Source organism: Antechinus flavipes, chromosome 2 (genome assembly GCF_016432865.1).
Source record: "Antechinus flavipes isolate AdamAnt ecotype Samford, QLD, Australia chromosome 2, AdamAnt_v2, whole genome shotgun sequence".
NCBI lineage: Eukaryota > Metazoa > Chordata > Mammalia > Dasyuromorphia > Dasyuridae > Antechinus > Antechinus flavipes.
The window spans coordinates 315,295,954-315,316,408 of NC_067399.1; the positions used below are offsets into that span (position 1 = coordinate 315,295,954).

The 20,455-nt window shown below is 36.2% G+C and overlaps 1 protein-coding gene across 3 annotated transcripts in view; it reads right to left on the minus strand.

Annotated features, from left to right (window-relative positions):
• The window catches only part of TMEM63C (transmembrane protein 63C), a 128,543-nt gene that overhangs the window by 20,975 nt on the left and 87,113 nt on the right, over positions 1 to 20,455 (minus strand). For all 3 annotated transcript variants that reach the window (XR_007950620.1, XM_051977521.1, XM_051977523.1), the window contains exons 12-17: positions 19,862 to 19,942; positions 19,603 to 19,726; positions 18,968 to 19,101; positions 7,033 to 7,155; positions 5,821 to 5,974; positions 4,098 to 4,204 (exon numbers count right to left, since the gene is read on the minus strand). Coding sequence is in view for 2 of the 3 variants with exons in the window: in XM_051977521.1 (XP_051833481.1) it covers positions 4,098 to 4,204; positions 5,821 to 5,974; positions 7,033 to 7,155; positions 18,968 to 19,101; positions 19,603 to 19,726; positions 19,862 to 19,942 (723 nt within the window). In the remaining variant the exon portion in view is untranslated. The remainder of the gene's footprint in view (positions 1 to 4,097; positions 4,205 to 5,820; positions 5,975 to 7,032; positions 7,156 to 18,967; positions 19,102 to 19,602; positions 19,727 to 19,861; positions 19,943 to 20,455) is intronic.

Below are 20,455 nucleotides of genomic sequence, written 5' to 3' on the forward strand. Positions count from 1 at the left end.
CAAGCTATAGGGACCATTTGGGAAAAATTATCTGTGTCTTCCTTTCAACAGAAACACATTAATTGGCTATGGGTATGCCTGATATGTCTATTTATTTTGTTTAACTGTTTTGTGCCAAGAAAGAATTATATACAGTGGAGGAGTATATACTTTACTATAAAGTAGAAGGGATAAAAAAGAATTCATTAATATTACTTTAAAATAATTTCATTTGAATTTTTACCAATATGTAAAGTAGGAGAAAAATTAGTGTTTTGATTTTATCTTCTACTTCTGATCAGGTGGTGAATTATTTTTATTACCTAACTCCTACCTCCAGTAATCTTCTGTTTGCCACTAAAATGATAAGTCACTTAAGCTCTCTTAGTGTCAGCTTTCTCATCTGTAAAATGGGAATAATAATAATAGCACCTATGTCACAATAGGTTGTTGTAATGGTAGTTTGCCTTTTGTTCTTGAAGAAGACTATGACATCAGGAAGGTGATGCCCGACTTGCAAATGAATTGAATTTAAGTAAAAGAGGGCTGTACAAAGTCAACAACCTCACTTTCTCCTCTGGAACCAGTGGAGCCATCTGGAGCCAGATATAGTTCAGGACAACTGGAGATAGCTTCAGATTCAGTGGGAGATCTTGCCCTTTTGAAGTTAAGCCTGAGTTATTTTAAACTATTGACTGGAGCAATGCTCATTTGGTGATTAAGGTTAGGTAAAAAAACAAGGCAAAAATAGTCTTTTACCTCATCAAAATTATGTGGGAAGGGAAGACCCTTAGAGTTTCTGGCCAAAACAGAAATAGTTGCTATTTACACTCACTTGAGCCTTCAGGGCCCAAGTAGTGACCAAATGAGGCTTGCGCTGGGACCTGTTGCTGGCTAATCAATGAGAGCCAGATTGATTTTAGTTTAAGACATTGTCCTTAAGAAATCTAATCATGAACCCCAAGATACCTTGTGAGGTTTCAGTGATTAAGATTTATATTTCTTTGAGCAAAGAACCCACAGGTAAGGGTATGATACCCAATGTGGAAAGAGAGAAAAGAGGGAGGAAGAGAAAGAAGGGAAAGAAGAGAGGGAAGAAGGGAAGGAAGAAAAGAAGAAAAGAAGAAAGAAAGAAGAAAAGAAGGAAGGAGGAAAAGAAGCAAGAGGAAAAGAAAAGAGGAAAGGAATGAAGAATGGAAATAAGAAAAAAGCTGTATTACCCAACTGGGTCTGGCCAGTTGGGTCTACTACCTACAGATTGTTGTTTGGCTTCATTCTCAAAGAGGACCATGACATCAGGAATGTCATGCCATGACTTACAAGTGAGTTGGATTTAAGTGAGGGAAGGCTGTGCAAAGTAATCAGCCTCACTTTTTTCTCTGGAACCATGTGAGTCCAGTGGCAAGATATAGATCAGGATGACTGAAGATAGCCCTGGATGCAATTGGGAGACTATGGCCTTTTTAGGTTGAGATCTTTTCCAGATCTCAGTTTGACTGAGGCAATACCCGTTCAGTGGTTAAAATTAGGTAACAAATGAGACAAAATGGGGTAAAGTAAGGTAAAAAAATCAATCTGGGAGAAGACCTTTAGAGTTTATATTACTTTGGGCAGAGCACCTGTAGATAAGGGTATGATATGCTATGTGGATAGATGGAGAGAAGAAAGGGAGATAAAGAGGGAGGGAAAGAATGAGAAGGATGGATAAAAGAAAGGAAATGAAGAAATAAGGAGGGAGGGAACGAAAGAAGGAAGCAAGGAAGGAATGAATGAATGAAGGAAGGAAGGAAGGAAGGAATGAAAGAAGGAAGAAAGGAAGGAAGGAAGGAACGAATGAACCAGAAGGAAGGAAGGAAATAAGGAAGGAAGGAAGGAAGGAAGGAAGGAATAAAGGAAAAAAGAAAATAAAGAAAGAAGGAAGGAGGGAGGAAGGAAAGGAGCTGCAGATGTTCTGATCTTTATCTTGCCACTGGATCCAGCTGTCTCCAGAAAGAGTGAGGCTGGTGACTTTGCACACTTCACTTAAGTCCAATTCATTTGCAAGGTATGACATCTCCTTCCTGATGTCCTCTTTGAGAACAAAGGACAAAGAGCAGCCCGTGAGCAGTAACAGTTATGACTGGCCAGTTCCACTTGGACACCTCATAGCAGGTGAGCTGTATACAAAGGGTAATGGAGAAAAGACGACTTGGGAAAACGTTGTTGTTTACATCTGTAACTCTCTCATCACACATTATGATAATGAAATGTTTTGTTGTGGTGATGAAACACATACAGGGTTTTGCAAATCCTAAAGTGCTCTATGAATGTTAGCTATTATATGATAGGCGGGATTAATGTAGTCTCAGGAGGTATCTTCTTACTCAGGACTAAGGCAAAACGAGGCTAAGAAATAAGATCAGAGAATGGAATATAGGTTCATATGACCAAGGCCAAAGTCAGAGCTAGATGAACAACAACAACAACCATAATAATAAAATGAAAAGGCTGGACTACGCGACCCCCATGGGCTCTGCTAGCTCTGGATATGGTTCCCTATAACCCTGGCAATTGGCCACTGATTTGACATTTACTAAGTTCTTTAAATTTTTGTTGTTGTTCAGTCATTTTGATTGTTTCTGACTCTTTGTGGCCCCATTTGGGGTTTCCTTGGCAGAGATACTGCAGTGGTTCACCATTTCCTCTCCAGTTCATTTTACAGACAAGGAAACTGAGACCAACAGTGACTTGCCCACTGAGGGAGTGTCCGAGGCCAGATTTGAACTCAGGAAGACACACCTGTTCTTTGACTCTAGGTCCAGCACTCTGTGCACTATGGTGCCCCCTAGCGGCCCAAAAGTGTGTCCTTCACATTGTCTCATTTGAGACCACAGTAACAGGTACCCTCCGCATTATCTCTAATTGACAGATGGAGGAAATTGATACTCGAGAGCTGAGGTGACTTGTTCATCCTTGTTTCACATAGTTTGGCACTCAATCAACTATGATGCACTGAATCAGCATGACCCAGGCCGAGGAGGGAATGATGGAAAAACATGTCATTTTCTACCAACCTTTTTCTTTAAAGGGGGTTAAAGAGTTTTCCAAGCCCTTCTTTAAAACTGACCTTCTTCCTCCCAATCTTTCCCCTATTTTGCTTTCTTCATTTAGATCCTAGAAAGGCTGTCCCCAGGATGAAGGAGGTGGGCATTGGGCACTCAATTTCCTCACTCTTCTCTCTAATTTATGGCACTCCTGACTCATCTCAACTTTTGAGTCTTTGCTCAGAAAAGGCTTGATGATAACCTGAATTTTCTCTACCCATCCCATTCAATCTGAATGCTACCCATTAATTAATTAATTAATCATCTGATTGATTGAATAATCTCTCTCAGGAAGTTTTCACTGACTACTCAAATGTCCATTCATCCCTTGCCTCCAATTGTCCTTATTGTCTCTATCACATAATTTAGCACATTATTAAAGTCTGCCACATTGTTTAATTGTTTCTTGGATGATGCTCTGAAAAGATTCAGTCATCACCTGATACATAATTTTCTCTGGATAAATTTACCTTGAGATCCTCAAAACCTAAGAACAAGAAATTAATTCTAGGTCTGATGTTGGAACCTGAAGTACCTGAGTTCAAATCCTGCCTTAGATGCTTAAGAGTTATATAGCACTGGCTCACTTAATCTCTGTAACTTGGAGATAATAACACCTACCTCCTGCAGTTATTGTAAGAGTCAAATAAGCTAACATTTGTAAAGCACTTTATAAACTCTAAAGCACTATATAAAAGCTAATAGTTATAATTATCATCCCTCCAGTATAAAGTCTAAGAAGACCTTGTTGATAAGACTATGAAATTTTCAGATTCTGAAATACTCTACATCTTTGTGTGGGGGTTCACACACTAAGTAAAGAATTGAGGATTTGAAGCCCATGTAATATTTTACCAAGAAGAAATGACTCCAGGATCTTAAAATTTTTTTCAACCTATCATTGAGAGCAGCCTCAATTAGTCATCACTCTCCCTTTATAAACTGGAGATAAAACAGCTTGTTTATTAGCATCTGGAGGAAAGAATGGACATCACAGCTACCAGAGTTATAAAAATGAGAAGGATCTGGGCTCACCTAGTCCAGTGTGCCTCCAAAAAGGAGGAAGAGTAGACGATGAAGGGAAGGGTCACAGCAAAAGCCCACATTAGCAAGGAAGAGACAAACTGGGTCACAATGGGATTCTGTAACAAATGAGATACAGTAGGAATGGGATCAATGGGGAGTGCTACTTTCTTTATGAATTTATCTTCCCCACATGGGGACATGCATGAGTCTCTCTCTTGTTTGTTTTCAGCCACATTAACTACAAATTTTTCCCACTCACTGAACTTTGCTATAGGTGCAGAAGAAAATGTGTGGTTCACAGTTAGTAAGGAGCAATGCCAAGTTTGAACTCTGATCTTTTGTCACTAGATCTAGTTCTTCTTCCATTCCCTTATTTCCATCCCTTCCCACATATGCACACTTTAGGCATGTGATATGATCCTAAACCTACTTTTGGATGCTATCTCCCCCCTATTTTTTGTTATATGATGGCATAACTCCAGCATTGTGATTATCACTGTATGGAGTGGCTAACTCTACAAAGATCCCCACTTTATTTCCCAGAAAGTGCAACTGGATCCTGAGATTGTTAGAAAATTTATCCCGGGAAATGGCATGGCAGGAGCTAACTTTGGGCCATGCAGAGGGTGTGACCTCTGAATATAGAAGTTTGTATGTATGTGTGTGTGTGTGTGTGTGTGTGTGTATCTGTGTCTGTGTCTATGTGAAGATGTATGATGTTGGGAGAAGGGAGGAGAAGTAGATGGTTTTTAAACTTTGGTTTAGAAATTTGGAAATGGGATTAAGAATGCTTCAGAGTCCTATTGAATCACAAATATTTTTAATGTTCTTGTCCTCTGGGAGGGAGGTATGGGACCATTTTCAGGGATGGGGGGTGGAAATAAAAGGTGAAATAAAAAGTATCTTGTGGGTTTAGGAAAACTGTCAAACTTAATTTCTACCCAAACTTGACTTGAGAATTCTGGGTAGTGATCAATAGCTTAGCCAGCTGTAAAATGTGCCATTGCATTCCCTGCTCTTTAGCACAGATGTGCCCAAGTTGCTGTTGTTTTTTTTTTTTTTAATGAGACAATACTAATAATTTTTAGTCCTAATTACCACCAATTTATAAGCCTAGTGATATATAATTCCCCAAATTACCTGACCATCCTTGCTACAACTTCTGGGTTTAAACCAGATCCAAAGGTTGATTCAGGACTTGAAGTTAACCTGCTTACACTGACTTTGAAATAAATGTATAGTCCTTGTGCTATTTTCCCAACTTCAACCTTCAAGACTGAAGATATCCTGAATTCACTTTAAAGCAGGGTTCTTAACTTGGGGACCAAAAACTTGGTTTTAAAAATATTTTGATAATTGCATTTCAATCCAATTATTTTTATTATTAATCTTAGGTATTTTATTTTATGCCTTTAAAAATATTATTCTGAGGAATCCTGAGAAAATGATCCTTTTATCAGATTGCCAAAGATGCCTACAACATGAAAAGATTAATAACCCCAGTTTTATAATGAAGAAAACTATCAACCTTTCTGTTGATTGCTGAGTTAAACCTTCAGAAACTACAAGGTAAACGGGCAATTACCCTTTGCAGTCTTCTCCTGAGTACATTTTCCTCTGTGGGATTATCACAACCCAAGAAGGGAATATATTCTTCTTTCCCTGGGATGCCTTCCTACCATTCCCACCCATACTTCCTCCCCACTCCTCCCTGCTCAAGCTGAAGGAGCACCTTGAGTTTCTCGATGGGTCGAGTGACATTGAACATGTCCATGGTGTTGATAACAATGCTTGGTGTGGTGAGGAAGAAGATCAGGATGAAGAGGGAAATGTTGATAAGTAGGAAACGTGCCCACCAGTGAACTCCACGGATGGATAGGTGCTCCCTAAGGGATGTAAGAAGAGATGTGAAAAAAAAGTTCTGGAAGGAACAGACTAAACCCATGGTAGCTTTCCTTTATGTTTAAATGAGATAGGGCCATTCCATTCTGTGTGTCCCTATAAGTTCCATGTGCCTCCTGGCAGGATGCCTTCGGAGAAGTTTCCTCCCCTTTACCTTTCCTACCTGCACTGGTCCACAGACACTCTAAATTCTTTAAAGTATATGGGGGACAACATTTATCTATCTATTTATCTATTTATTTATTTGTTATTTATTGTTCCTCTGTTTATTCTGGATAAGTTTTTAAGTCCCTTCCTAAAAGTAAGGAAGATTTTGAGATGAACTCTTTTTCTTCCAGGAAGGTATTGTCTTGTCTGAGTTAATCCAATTTCCTTTCAGAGTTGCGATAAAAATATGAATAATATAGCCAGTGTGTGTAAAGGAGCTTGAGGACAGGACTACCACAAATCTATATTATCCTGTCACAAGTTCAGTCAAGAATAGTCACATCCCTGTGATGGGCTGGTTATACTAAAATGTCTTCAACAAAAGCAGGGACCATTTATATTAGGAGATAGCTCTGGTCTATATAGTTTTTCTTTCTGTAATGATTAAACTGGATGGAAGGCAGGTACAGGATCTTATAGGGTATCATAAGATCAAAGGGTTTGGAATGGAAATGGGCAAGTAAATATTACATTAGATAGAATTTGAGACTTGGGAATCAGGAAGATCTGACTGTGAATCCTGCCTCAAACATTTAATAGTTAAAAGTCATTTGAATTGCTCAGCTTCATTTAGCTCTTCTGTAAAATAAAAGCACACTCATCTCACAAGATAAAATTCTCTGCTAAAGTTAAAATGCTATATAAATGCTAGCTATTATTATCCAGTCCATAGTGGGAGATGGAAGCATCAAATAAATGATTTGCCTGAGACCACACAAGTAGTATTAAAACTTGGTCAACTTATATTCCTGTCCTGTGTTCTCTATATTACAGTGGAGTCATTGGTCTCCTCTAGCCTAAAAGGAGCTCTGATAGGAAGGGGAAGAAGGCTCACCAAAGAATATCCTTAGGGTGAGGGGCATAGAAGACCCTCCATTTGTGAGACTGGACCACCGTTGTTACTGAGGATGATTGTGGAGCTTTGCCCCAATGAATCCACTTAAAATCCTTTAGGATGCTGGGGAGAAGAGAGAGAAAAAAGAAAGTGAAGGTCAGAGAGAAGAATGGGAAAACTAAGTTCCCTACCTCTATATGAAACCTTGAAGATTATCTGTTCCAACTAATAACCTAAACTGATTTATCCAATGAAAAGACATCTAAAGCCATCACCTAATGGAGTCATTCCAATTGGTATACAATTTTAACCAGTTTAAAAAAAAACAAGTCCAAAAAATTCTAACAAATATGAGGAATATACTGATTTGCATTGATTGCATGTTTGTATTTTTTTCCAGAGCCAAGTTTGATTGTGATATCTGTGTCCTAAATGTAGGGAAGATCAGCATCTTCTTTCTAGAGATAATAAAGGGACTCAAAGAATGTATCTTAATCCATAAATTGTCAGCATCTCCACATATTACTAACAAAGTCCAACAGCAAGAGGTAGAAAGAGACATTCCATTTAAAATACTTATAGACAATATAAAATACTTGGGAGTCTACCTGCCAAGACAACCCAGGAACTATATGGTCAAATTACAAAACACTTTTCATGCAAATAATATCATATCTAATGGGTAAACCAAGCCAACATAATAAAAAAAACCACTCTACCTAAATTAATATATGTATTCAGTGTCATACCAAATTACCAAAATTATTTTATGTGGTTCAAAAAAATAATAACATTCATCTGGAAAATCAAAAAGTCAAGAATATCAAGTGAATCAATGAAAAAAGTTGTGAAGGAAGGTGGCTTAACTGTATCACAGCTCAAATTGTATTACAAAATGGTAATCACTAAAACAATCTATTACTGGCTAAGAAATAGAATGGAATTAAGTAAATATACAATATACAGTAGGAAATGACCATTGTGATCTTATGTCTGATAAACAAAAAGATCCAAACTTTTGGGACAAAAGCAATTTCTTTTGGGTTTTTAAGTAATATTTTATTTTTCCTCATCAATTAAATGTAAAAACAATTTTTTAAAACCTCTGTTGTTCTTTTTTTGATAAGAGCTCCAAATTCTATCTCGCCTTCTCTTTCCTCCTTCTCCCTCAAACTGTAAGCAATCTGATATAGGTTATACATGTGCAATCATGTAAAACATTTATTAGTCATTTTATGCAAGAAGATTTGAACAACAAAAAGTGAAAAATTGTCATGCTTCAGTTTTGTATTCGGATACCAATTTTTTGTCTGGAGGCAGACAATTTTTTTCATAGTGAGTTTTTTGAGATTGTCTCAGAACATTGTATTGTTGAGAATAATTAAGTCATTCACAGTTCTTCATCATATATTAAATCATAATGTACATTACTATATGCTATTATTATGTACAATGTTCTCTTGGTTCTTTTCATTTCACTTTTAATCCGTTCTCAGTTCAGGTTTTTCTAAAATCATCCTGCTTGTCATTCTTTCACAATAATGTTCCATTATTCCATTATAATCATATACTCAGTTGATGGGCACCACCTCAATTTTCAATTCTTTGCCACCACTACAAGAGCTGCTATAAATATTTTGTACAAATAGGTTCTCCCCTCCCTTTTAAAATATCTCTTTGGGAGACAGACCTCAGAGTGGCATTGTTGGATCAAAGGGTATGTACAGTTTTATAGTCCTTTGTGCATAGTTCCAAATAGCTCTTGAGAATGTTTGGATCAGTTTATAACTTCACAATAATGAATTAGTGTTCTCCAAGATTTATCATTTTCCTTTTTTGTCATATTAGCTGGTCTGGTAGTACTTTTGAGTTATTTTTATCTGCATTTCTCTAATCAAGAGTGATTTAAAGCATTTTTGCATCACTATGGATAAGTTTGATTTCTTTGTCTGAAAATGACTTATTCATGTTCTTTGACTATTTATCAATTGAGAAATGATTTGCTTTCTTATAAATTTGACTCAATTCTTTATATATTAAGAACTCACTCTTTGACAAAAACTTCTGGGAAAACTGGAAATCAGTTTGGCAGAAACTAAATATAAAACATTAGCTCACACCACACATCAAGATAAAGTCAAAATGAATATATGATTTAGATATAAATATATGTAAATTTATTTAGATATAAATAGTTATCATAAGCAAATTAGGGGAGCAGCATGGAACAGTTACTTGTCAGATTTACGGATATGGGAAGAGTTGTGATCAATAAGGGGAAAAAGAGCATTACAGCATATAAAATGGATAATTTTGATTTGATTAAATCTAATGCAACCATGTTGCAATCAAATTAAATTCTAAGGAAATGTAGGAAAAATTTTACAGCAAGTTTCTCTGATAAAGGCCTCATTTCTCAAAAAATAGAGAGAAATGAATCAAATTTATAGGGATCAAGTCATTCCCCAATTGACAAAAGGTTTTAAAGGATACGAATAGGCAATTTTTAGACAAAGAAACAAAGCTAACTTTAGTCATATGAAAAAATGCAAATCAAAGAGAGATGCAAATCAAAACAACTTTAAGGTACTATATCCCATCTATTAGATTGGCTAACCTTACAGAGAACATGAAAAGGTTAAGAACCCCAGTTTTATAATGAAGAAAACTATCAATCTTTCTGTTGATTTTTTTTTTTGTTGTTGTTGATATCTTTTACAGAAAAGAAAGGTGATAGATGTTGGCGGGAATATAGGAAAAAATGGGATACTGATACACTGTTGGTGAAGTTGTGAAATGATTCAATCATTTTGTAGAACAATTTGGAATAATGGCTATAAAACTGTGCATATTCTTTAACCCAGCAATGCCATTACTAGGTTTGTACCCTGAAGAAAAGGGGGGAAAGGAAAAGGACCTATATTAAAATATTTATAGCAGCTCTTTTTTGTGGTGGCAAAGAACTGGAAATTTAGGGGGATTGTCCATCAATTGGGGAATGGTTGAACAAGTTGTTGTATATGATTGTGATGAGATATTACTGTGCTATAAAAAAGAATGAGCAGAATGCTTTCATAAAAACGTGGAAATCTGTAACATGAACTGATATGAAGTGAAATAAACAGAACCAAGAAAATACTGTTTACATAATAGCAATATTGTAAACCAACTATGAATGACTTTGTTAATCTCAACAATACAAAGATCCAAGACAATTCTGAAAGACTTATAATAAAAAATGCTATCTAGTTCCAGAGAGAGAACTGATAGAATTCGAATGTAGGTCAAAGTATACTGGTTTTTATTTTCCTTGTTAGTGTGTGTGTGTTCTTTTACAACACAACTAATACATATTTTTCATGTCTGCACATATACAACTTTTATCATATTCCTGCCTTCTCAATGGGCGGCAGGTGGGGGGAAGAAAGGGAAAGTGGAAGAAAATTGGAACTCAAAATTGTAAAAAATTAAAGTTCAAAATTGTTTTTTACATGTAACTGGGGAAAAGTTTCATTTCAGGTTAGTAGGGAGAATGAAATGTCCCTAAAGGAAACAAGGGTAAGGCTTCCATGGGAGAAAGGATTTCTTTCAATGAAAATTTCTTTCAAAGAAATGAGGTAGGGGAGGAGAGGTACTTCATCAGGAAATTGGAGAGAGGAAGAGAGTTACATTGAAAAGGGAAAGAAAAAATTCATCTATTCAGTTACAGTTCAAAAATAGATTTGACTCAAGAAGCTGTATTATTTTTCAGCTCGACCCAAGATTCAGAATTTTATATCTTAAAGAAGGTTGTGACAATGCACAATTTTAGGCATAAGTCCAAACTGGAAGTTTGTAAAATTTCTTTGATTTCTAGAGGGCATGAATCCAAAATATAATAGAGATATTTCCAAGATTTATCAAAATGGATGACAACCATTTGCTTTTGGTGATTCATATGAGCATAGATGATACTTCCAGAATGAACCTGAAAAGTTTTGCTAAAGATTAGTCATATTGAGTAAGAAACTGAAGAATCAGTTATTTGTTCCTCATAAGGGTTCATTGAAGGTAAGGAATCTAACAGAGATCTGGGAATAACTAGTTAAAAGGATGGTATCTGAGAATGGGATTTGGACTTCTGACCACAGCTTAAAATAGAGGAAGCTACCATATTCTTGGATAGAGATGGAGTTCATCTTAAAATGCTTAGTCAGAATGCATTTCCTGAGTAACTTGCACATGTAACCAAAAAGGCTTTAAAATAAAAAAGGATGGGAAAGTGAAGATTTATATACATCTCCCAAGCTAGATACCACAAAAAATATCTACAGTGAAAAACTTGGAAGTTTACAGGAGACAAATCTAAAAAAAATTTAAAAGAGCCTGTAGGAACCCTTGTCTCACATAGCTATTCCCAAATATCTTAAATTTAGGTAATAAGCAAGAGGAATATATATATATATATAAGTTCCAATGGAAGGGGGAAAAATTGACTTCATTATATAACTGAGATTATCTATCTCTGTGCTTAGATAGATAAGAGAAAATCTATCCTTAGAATGAGGCAAAAATAGAATAGATAAAACTTGGGTGAATAGAACGTTATGTATTAAGAAGGTTTACATATGTGAGGAAATTCAGGACCCAGATAAGGGCAATATTATAGAGAACATCTGAATAACAATGGAGGAAGAAATAGCAGTGATTTTGTTCATGGGGGTATGCTATAAACTCCAGCTTCATGACCTCATATAGGGTCTTGTGACTGAATATGGGGGTTATGAAATCATGATTTATTATCAGCAAATATTTGATTTGTATGCATATTTTATATATCTATATGCCTGGGGTCATATAAAAATTTCTTGGGTGAAAAGGGGTTGTGAGGGGGAAAATTTTAAGAAGTCTTGCACAGACCATCAGGACAGAAAAAGGAAGTAGATTAAGAGTTTGGCAAACATCAAAAGCCTGGTACAGGAGCATGAAACCTGGCCCAAGAGCATGAAGCCTGATACAGGTACAGGTACAGGAGCATGACTAATAACAGCCAGCAAATATTTATGGAAGTGAAGGGAAATTCAGTTACTCAAACCTTTACTAAACTTTCTTCTCCCTCTCTCCCCCTTCCTCCTTCTGTCCTAAACCAAAAGTAGAACAGCTAATAAGTCACTGGCTTGACTTAATGACCATTTCATCCTTTGAAAGCTAAAGGAAATAACAAAATAAAATATGATTCTGAAGTCTAATTATCACTTAATTTTCCCTTCTAGTGTTCCTGATCAAGGAGAAGAAATCTGGGCACAGTTTGACAACACATTTTGGAAAACAGATTCCAAAGAACTCAAGGAAGAATAGGGAGAATCTCTCATGGATTAAATTCTACAGGAGGAGTGAGCAATATTCAGGAATGAAATATGCTCAGAATAAAAGGAAACATTTTAAAACAAGGAAGAAAATCGGGAGATGTCTGAAGAAACCAATGTGGCTCTATAGGGAACTCACTAGCTCTTATTTTTAAAAGAAAAATACAGAAGATGGAAGCAGAACCAAATAAAGGATGCATGGTCTTGTAAAAAAAAAAATCAAATTCGGAAAAGCCTAGGAAGACTTACATGAACTGATGCTGAGTGAAATGAGCAGAACCAGGAGAACATTGTACACAGTAACATCAAGATTATGTGATAATTAGCTATGACATATTTAGTTCTTCTCAGCAATACAGTGATCAAGACAATTCCAATAGACTTGGAATAGAAAATGTCCTTTGTATTCAGAGGGAAAACTATAGAGACTGAATATGGATCAAAGAATCCTATTTTCACTTTTTTTTTTTTTTTGGTTTGCTTTTTCTTTCTTCTGATTTTTCCCTTTTGTTCTGATTTTTCTTTCACAAATAACAAATATAGAAATATGTTTAAAATATTGTATATTTTTGTATATATCTTTATAACCTTTGTTATATTGCTTGCTGTCTTGAGGAGGGGAGAGGTAAGAGAGGGAGAAATAATTTGGAACTTAAAATCTTACAAAAATGAGTGTTGAAAACTATCTTTACATGTAATTGAGAAAAAATACTATTGAGAAAAAAACGGAATCAGAAGTGATAAAGCTTGGAAAGAGCTGGGGTTGTTGAGAATACCTAATGATGGCAAAAATATCCTTTTATTGGGAGAAAAAAAGGGAAATCAAAAAAGGAATAGGAACTTTGCATGAGGTGAATAAAACAGTGATAACATTTTCTTTCTTTCTGTCTCTCTTCCCTCTTTCTTTTTTATTCTTTCTTCCTTTTTTTCTCTTTCCTTCCTTCCTTTTTCCCTTCTCTTTCTCCTCTTCCTCTCTCTCTCTCTCCCCCCCTCCCTTTTTTTTCTTTCTCCCTCTTTCAGCAGGTATAACTGTTCACTTCTTATTCTGCTTCTTTCCCTCCTGCCACTGACAAATCTCTTTGTGCTGAAAATGACAGAATAAAAGTGATTAATTCAAGGAAGGAGATGGTAAAGAAATGGCACCAAGTTGTCCTTGAAAAATTTAAGTTACCCAGCATACATGAATAATACTCTTTAGTATTCAAGCAACCAGTAAGTGGGATAGCTGAACCACTACTGAATAATTTTGAAAAGATCATGGGAAATAAAAGATTGGAGAAAGGCAAATATCCCCACTTAAAAAAAGGAGAAAAGAACAAATTATAGGCTGATAAGAGATTTCCATTCCTGGGAAAATTCCAAAGTGGATTATTAAAGAAATGGTTGATGAATATCTAGAAAGAGAAACAGTAATTACATAAAAGTTGGCACAGCTTCATCAAAAATAGGTCATGCTGCTAGACTAATTCCTTTTCCTTTTTTGGACACAGATATTAAATTAGTAGATAAAGAAAATGCTATAGAGCTAGTTTACCTAGATGTGAGTAAGGCTTTTTGATAAAGTATCTAATATTATTCTCAAAAGAAGTCAGATGTGCTATGGATGGGCAAAAAACTGGTGGGATGACTGGATTTAAACAGTAATTATTAATGGTTCAATACCATTGGGACAGGAGGTCTTCTAAGTCCCAGAAATTTACTGTTTAATTTTTAATTTTGTTTTTTCAAGGCAATCAGGGTTTGTCTGAGAGTGGATTGGAACTCATATCCTCCTGACTCCAGGGCTGGTGCTCCATCCACTGCACTGCATTCAGTCCTGGGTTGTATAGTTTAAGAAGGACAGTGATAAGAACTGTCCCCATTCCTCTCCAGGCTGTACTTTGGACTTCCTTTACTATGCCCCAACTCTTCATTTAGATGCCTCACACCAGCAGAGTCCACATGTTGTAAGTACCCATAGCCCCAGTAACCTCTCTCTCTCTCTGATTGGCCAGTTCCTCCCAGAACCACTATTTAAGTTGGGTATTCAGAACTTCCCTGCTAGGATACACTCTGTCTCCTTGTGCCTGGTTCCTTTGTCTTTCTCCTTTTAACTTTTCTGTTTCCTTCCCTCATTAGAATGCAAATACCTCCAGGGCAGGGGAGGGACTAGTACATAGTAAGTACTTAAAAAATATTTGTTTACTGGATTTCCAGAGAAGGGCAACCTGAATGGTGAGGGAACATAATAGTATGTCATATAAGTATTGGTTAAAGGAATTAGAAATGTTTAACTTGGAGAAAAGAAGTCTTTGTGGAAGTGGAGTGTGTGTGTGTGTGTGTGTGTGTGTGTGTTAGGGCGTCCAATGGTCGAAGCTCTGTATGAAGTCACATTGTAATAAGTTCCCAGCCTTGATTTCCTTTTCTATAAAGTGAGATTGATAATAGCACCTACAATTCAGAGTTATTGGAAGGACTGAATGAAATAACATGTAAAGTACTATATAAACCTTAATGCACTATATGTATGTTTGCTGGGATTGTTAAGAATGTGAGGGGGTGAGGGGAAGGAGGGGAAAAATTGTAACAAGAGATTTGGCAATTGTCAATGCTGTAAAATTACCCATGCATATAACCTGTAAATAAAAGGCTATTAAAAAAAAAAAAAGAAGAAGAAGAAGAATGTAAGTAAGAATAGGAAAGAGATGATTTGAATGCTGGCTGGGTATATGATCACACTATCTTCCCACAAATCTGTACTGAACAGAGGGAAAGGAAGTACAAGAAAATCTAGAAATTGAAGAAATTGAAGAATTATAATCCATTTTCTACAAAAAGTGGTTGAGATAATTTTTGAGATGCTTTATTTATTTATTTTTCTTTTCTATTTTCCATGAACAGTTACGTTCACTCCCATCATGTTCTTTCTCTTTTTGACCTTCTTTTTTATATAGCTTAAAAAAATTCTAACCATTTTTTATTATCTTTAGTTCACTGATACTAGCTCATTCTGACTTTCCTTGACACACTTTTTATGCCTCATTTTTGTTTTCATCTCCTCTTAAGTGATGAAATCATGAAGAGTATATGAAGAAAAGAGATAAAAACCTAGGAGGGAGTTTTTGGATACACTGACAATTAGAAAGCAGGACATAAATAATGAACCAGTAAAGGAGACTGAGAAGGAGGGAAATAATGGGAAGAGGAAATAATGTCACAAAAATCTAGAGAGGAGAACGTCCAAAAAAGAGAGAGTGGTCAACAGTATTGAATGATGCAGAAGTTAGGAACAGTGAAGACTGGGAAAGGAACACTAAATTTAGCTACTATGAAATCATTGAGGGGGTGGAGCCAAGAAGGCAAAAAGTAGACAGGACTTTGCCTCAGCTCTTCTGGCTTGTCTCAGAATCAACACTATATCAAGCCTCTGACTGGATTTTGGAGTGACAGAACTCACAAATACTTAGATAGCAAATTTTTGGCAGAAGATATTTTGAAGGACTTCATAAAAGATCTATCTCAATTGGGCAGGGGAAGATGCATCCCAGTGCAGGTTTTGTGGCCCAAGGAGGCCCAGGGCAGAAAGGCCCCATTGGGGGAGGGGAGAAATCTAGTGGAAGGCTCTTAGCCAAAATACATCAGCATTGGGTATTCTCTGGTTCAGAAGACTAGAGGATCAGCAGATTAGCTGTGAGACCTCCAATGTAATTACAAAAGATAAATAGTGAACCCCTGGACTCAACACAAAGGTAGAACTTGGTCAGTCCCACCCAGCGCAGTGAAAAAGCTTGCAGCACTGTCCCTAGCACATCATGAAGTCCCTGTTTCCCTGCAGAGAAAGCTTAGGACAACTCCCTCCTCCCCATGTCCCAGGAGCATACCTCAACCTTTAAAAATGAGCAAAAAAGCAAAAAGAGTTCTGACTATAGATAACTATTATAGAGACAAGGAAGATCAGAACACAAACCCAGAGGATACTGAAGACAAAACACTTTCAGATAAAGCCACAAAGGGGGAAAACAACTCCTGAAAAATACATTTGGTGAAATGAAAAAAATATATACTGAAGAAAACAACTTCTTAAAAATAGATTTGGCAAAATTGAAAAAGAAAACAATTCCTTGAAAAATAGAATTGGTGAAATGGAAAAAATCTAATGAACAAATGAACTTTAAAAGTGGAATCAGTCAAATGCAAAAGGAGGTTAGAAAAGCCAACTGAAGAAAATAATTCACTAAAAATTAGAACTGGATAAATGGAAGTGAATGACTCAATAAGACATCAAGAATCTGTCAAACAAAATAAAGAAAATATAAAATACTTCATTGGAAAAACAAATGACTGACCTGGAAAATAGACTTAGGAGAGACAATATAAGAATTATTGGACTATCTGAGAATTAGAATGAAAAATAGCCTAGACAACATCTTTCAAGGAATCAGCAAACTGTTTGTAAAATAGCCATTGAAAAAATCCACCAATCACCCTCAAGAGAGATTCCAAAATGAAAATTGTAGCTAAATTCCAAAATTATAAGATTAAAGAGAAAACATTGCCTTGTAGCCAGAAAAAATTCTAATATTGAGGAGCTACAGTCATGATTACCCAGCTTCTAGAATCTTCTACTTTAAAGGATTGAAGGACCTGGAATATAATCTGAAGGGCAAAGGAAATTTAGACTGCAGCCAAGAATTAACTACTCAGCAAAATTAAGCACTATTTTTCAGGGAAAAGATGAAATATTCAATGGAATAGGGGATTTTCAATTATTTTTGGTGAAAAAACTAAAGCTGAATAGAAAATTTGATGTTCGAATACAGAACTCAAGAAAAGCATAAGAAAGTAAAAAAGGAAGAAAAAACCTATGCTTTTTAAAGCTGAAAATGTTTACATTTATATGGGAAGATGATATGTGTAATTCTCAAGAACTGTATCTTTGTAAAGAGTATACTTAGTGGGTGTAGGTGTAAATTGATTTTAATGTGATGATATAAGAAAGAAACTTGTGGTGAAAAATTGGAAGAAGAGGAAAAGGGGAGGTAAAATGGGGTAAAATACATCACATAAAGAGGGAAAAAAAAGACCTATTACAGTTTAGATATAGAAAGGAGGGGGATAAGCATTGTTTGAACCCTTAATCTCATCAGATTTGGTTCAAAGAGGGAATATTACACATATTAAGTTTGGTATAGAAATTGGTCTTACCTTATAAGGAATTAGGAGGGGAAAGAGGAAAGGAAAGGAGGAAGCTAATAAAAGGAAGGGCAGAAATAGAAGAGGAAAGGGATAAAAAAGAGGGTAGAGGCTGAAAAAAGGGAGGTCAGATTGAGGGAAGGTAGACTGAAAGAAATAGTACTTAGAAGCAAAACACAAAGGAGGAGGGAAAGGAGGAAAGGAGAGAGAAAAGTATAACTTGGAAAAAAACAGGGTGCTGGGAAATACAGAATTGTTAATTTTAATTGTGAATGTAAATGGGATGAATTCTCCCATAAAGTGAAGCGCATAGCAAAGTGAATTAAAAGCCATAATTCTACAATATTTTGACAAGAAACACATTTGAAGCAGAAAGATAAATATAGAGTAAAAGCAAAAAAGGTGGAGCAAAATGTATTATTCATCAGCTGAAGTAAAAAACAAAAAACAAAAGACAGAGGTAGCTGTCCTGATCTCAGATCAAGCAAAAGCAAAAATTAATGTAATTAAAAGAGATAAAGAAGGAAACTATATCTTGCTAAAGAGTAACATAGATAATAAAGTAATATCAATACTAAACCTATATGCACCAACTAGTATAGCTTCCAAATTCCTAGAAGAGAAGTTAAGAGAGTTGCAAAAAGAAATAGACACCAAAACTATACAAGTGGGAGATCTCAATCTCTGCCTAACAGAACTAGATAAACTGAACCACAAAATAAATAAGAAAGAAATATAGGAGGCAAATAGAATTTTAGAAAAGTATAAGTACTGGAGAAAAATGAATATAAATAGAAAGGAATACACTTTTTTTTTTTCAGTGAGTACATGGAACCTACACAAAAATTGACCATGTACTAGAGCACAAAAAACTCACAATCAAATGCAGAAAGGCAGAAATAGTAAGTGCATCCATTTTAGATCATGATACAATAAAAATTACATGTAATAAAGGGATATGGAAAAATAGACCAAAAATTAATTGGAAACTAAATAATCTAATTCTACATAATGAGTGGGTGAAACAACAAAGCAAAGAAACAATTGATAATTTAATCCAAGTGAATGACAATAATGAGACAACATACCAAAATTTATGTTTATATATATACATATAAAGAAAGAAAAAGAGAGAGAGAGAGAGAGAGAATAAGAGATAGAAACAGACAGAGAAAGACAGAGAGCCAGAGCTAGAGCCAGAGAGAGACTGATAGAGAGTGTTATTTGTATGCTGTCTTTCCTATTGGACTATAATAAGCTCTTTTATTAGCAAGGACAATGTTTTTTGTCTTTTTTTTTCCATAAGGAAGGCTTAGCTCAGTGCCTAACTTTTACATATTTAATAAATGCTTGTTGACTATCTGGCTGACTGATTGACTGAGAGGTCAAGTAGCATTCAGAGTTTTCTGGCCACTCACAAAGCTGTCATCTTCTCATCCTCAAAGGTGACAAAAGCTGCATCCAAACGCTTCTGGTGGATTAGGCTCCGTTCAGCATTGAACTCATCAGTCAACTTCTCTTCCAATTCACTGTAGTATTGTTCAGCATCCACCTGTGGGGTAGATTTGGAGATGGAAGATGAAAAGCTTGGAAAACACTTGGGTTAGGAAGGGAGGTCCAAATTCATGGGAAATTTGGGTCAAGGAAAATTCATCCAATGCCAGTTCCAAAGCAAATGAAATATTATTGTCTCTCCAAGAGCTCCATGGTCACTGAAGCTTGTCAGATTAGGGATTAGATGGCTTCTAGATTGCTTCTAACTTTGTGATCCTTTGAAAGTTTTCTATTTTTCACAATGAGGGAAAATTGAAGAGGGGATTTCCATACTTATTGGGGAAAGGACGCCAGAGATGGCTACAATAACTTATTTTAGCTACATGTTCAAGGGAAGGGAGCAGCAAGCAGAGAGTTGGTAGAGTCCTATATGGCCACCCTGTTGCAGATGAGGGGCCAACTTGGAACAGAAGCCAGGACATAACACCTGCCTTCCCCCCATGCTCAGCAGATGCCCTGAGCTCTTGGGTCGTGTGGGGTACAGTCCCCTCCCTGCTACCTCCTTGAAGCATTTGCAGCACTGACAGAAGCAGATACGGGAGCAGGGATGCACTCGAATCATCGTTTTCCCATTTGTCAGATTATATGAGGTATAAAAGAGTCGACCTTTCATTACATGGTGTCTGTTGGGTAGGGAAGAAAGAAAAAGAATCAGTGGTTAGATGGGGCAAAAGCCTTCTTTTCTTGAATTCCAATAGGCTCAATATTTCATAGCATCCCCAAAGCCATGGAAATGAGGTTGTCAACTGGGGACTTACCTTTGGTTATCCAATTCTACCAGTCTTCTCAGATCATAGCAGAAGTGGACTTTGGTCACTGTGCAGCTGGGGTAAGCCTCACTGCAGGACAGACACAGATACATATAAGGAATCGAGTTTTCAGGGGCAAATGGAGTTTTTGCTGTCTCACCCTGAACCCTGGCTCCAGCCAAGAGACTGGAACTGGGCGAGGGATCCTAGTGAATAAATACACAGTTTCTCTGAGCACCTCTTGAATTCATAGAACCATAAGAGAAAATTATAGATTTAGAGCTGGAAAAAAAGCTTAGAGGTCCAACTTCTAAGGCCCTGAGAGTTATGTGACTTGTCAAGGTCATAGAGATAGTAAGTAATAGAAATAGGGTTTGAAACTAGGTCTTCTAAATAGAAAACCAATGATTTTTCAATTATAGTACCCACTGGACCTCCGTTCCTTGGAACTGAACTATTCTGGGGATATTAAGCATAAGAGGAAGTCATCTCCTTTCTTCTCCAAATTCTTTATGATTTTATCCAGCAGGAAAAAACATCACTAAAGGAAATCAAGGTTTTGGGTTTGAACTCTATGTAGACCAATTTGCTTTGCCATCTCCT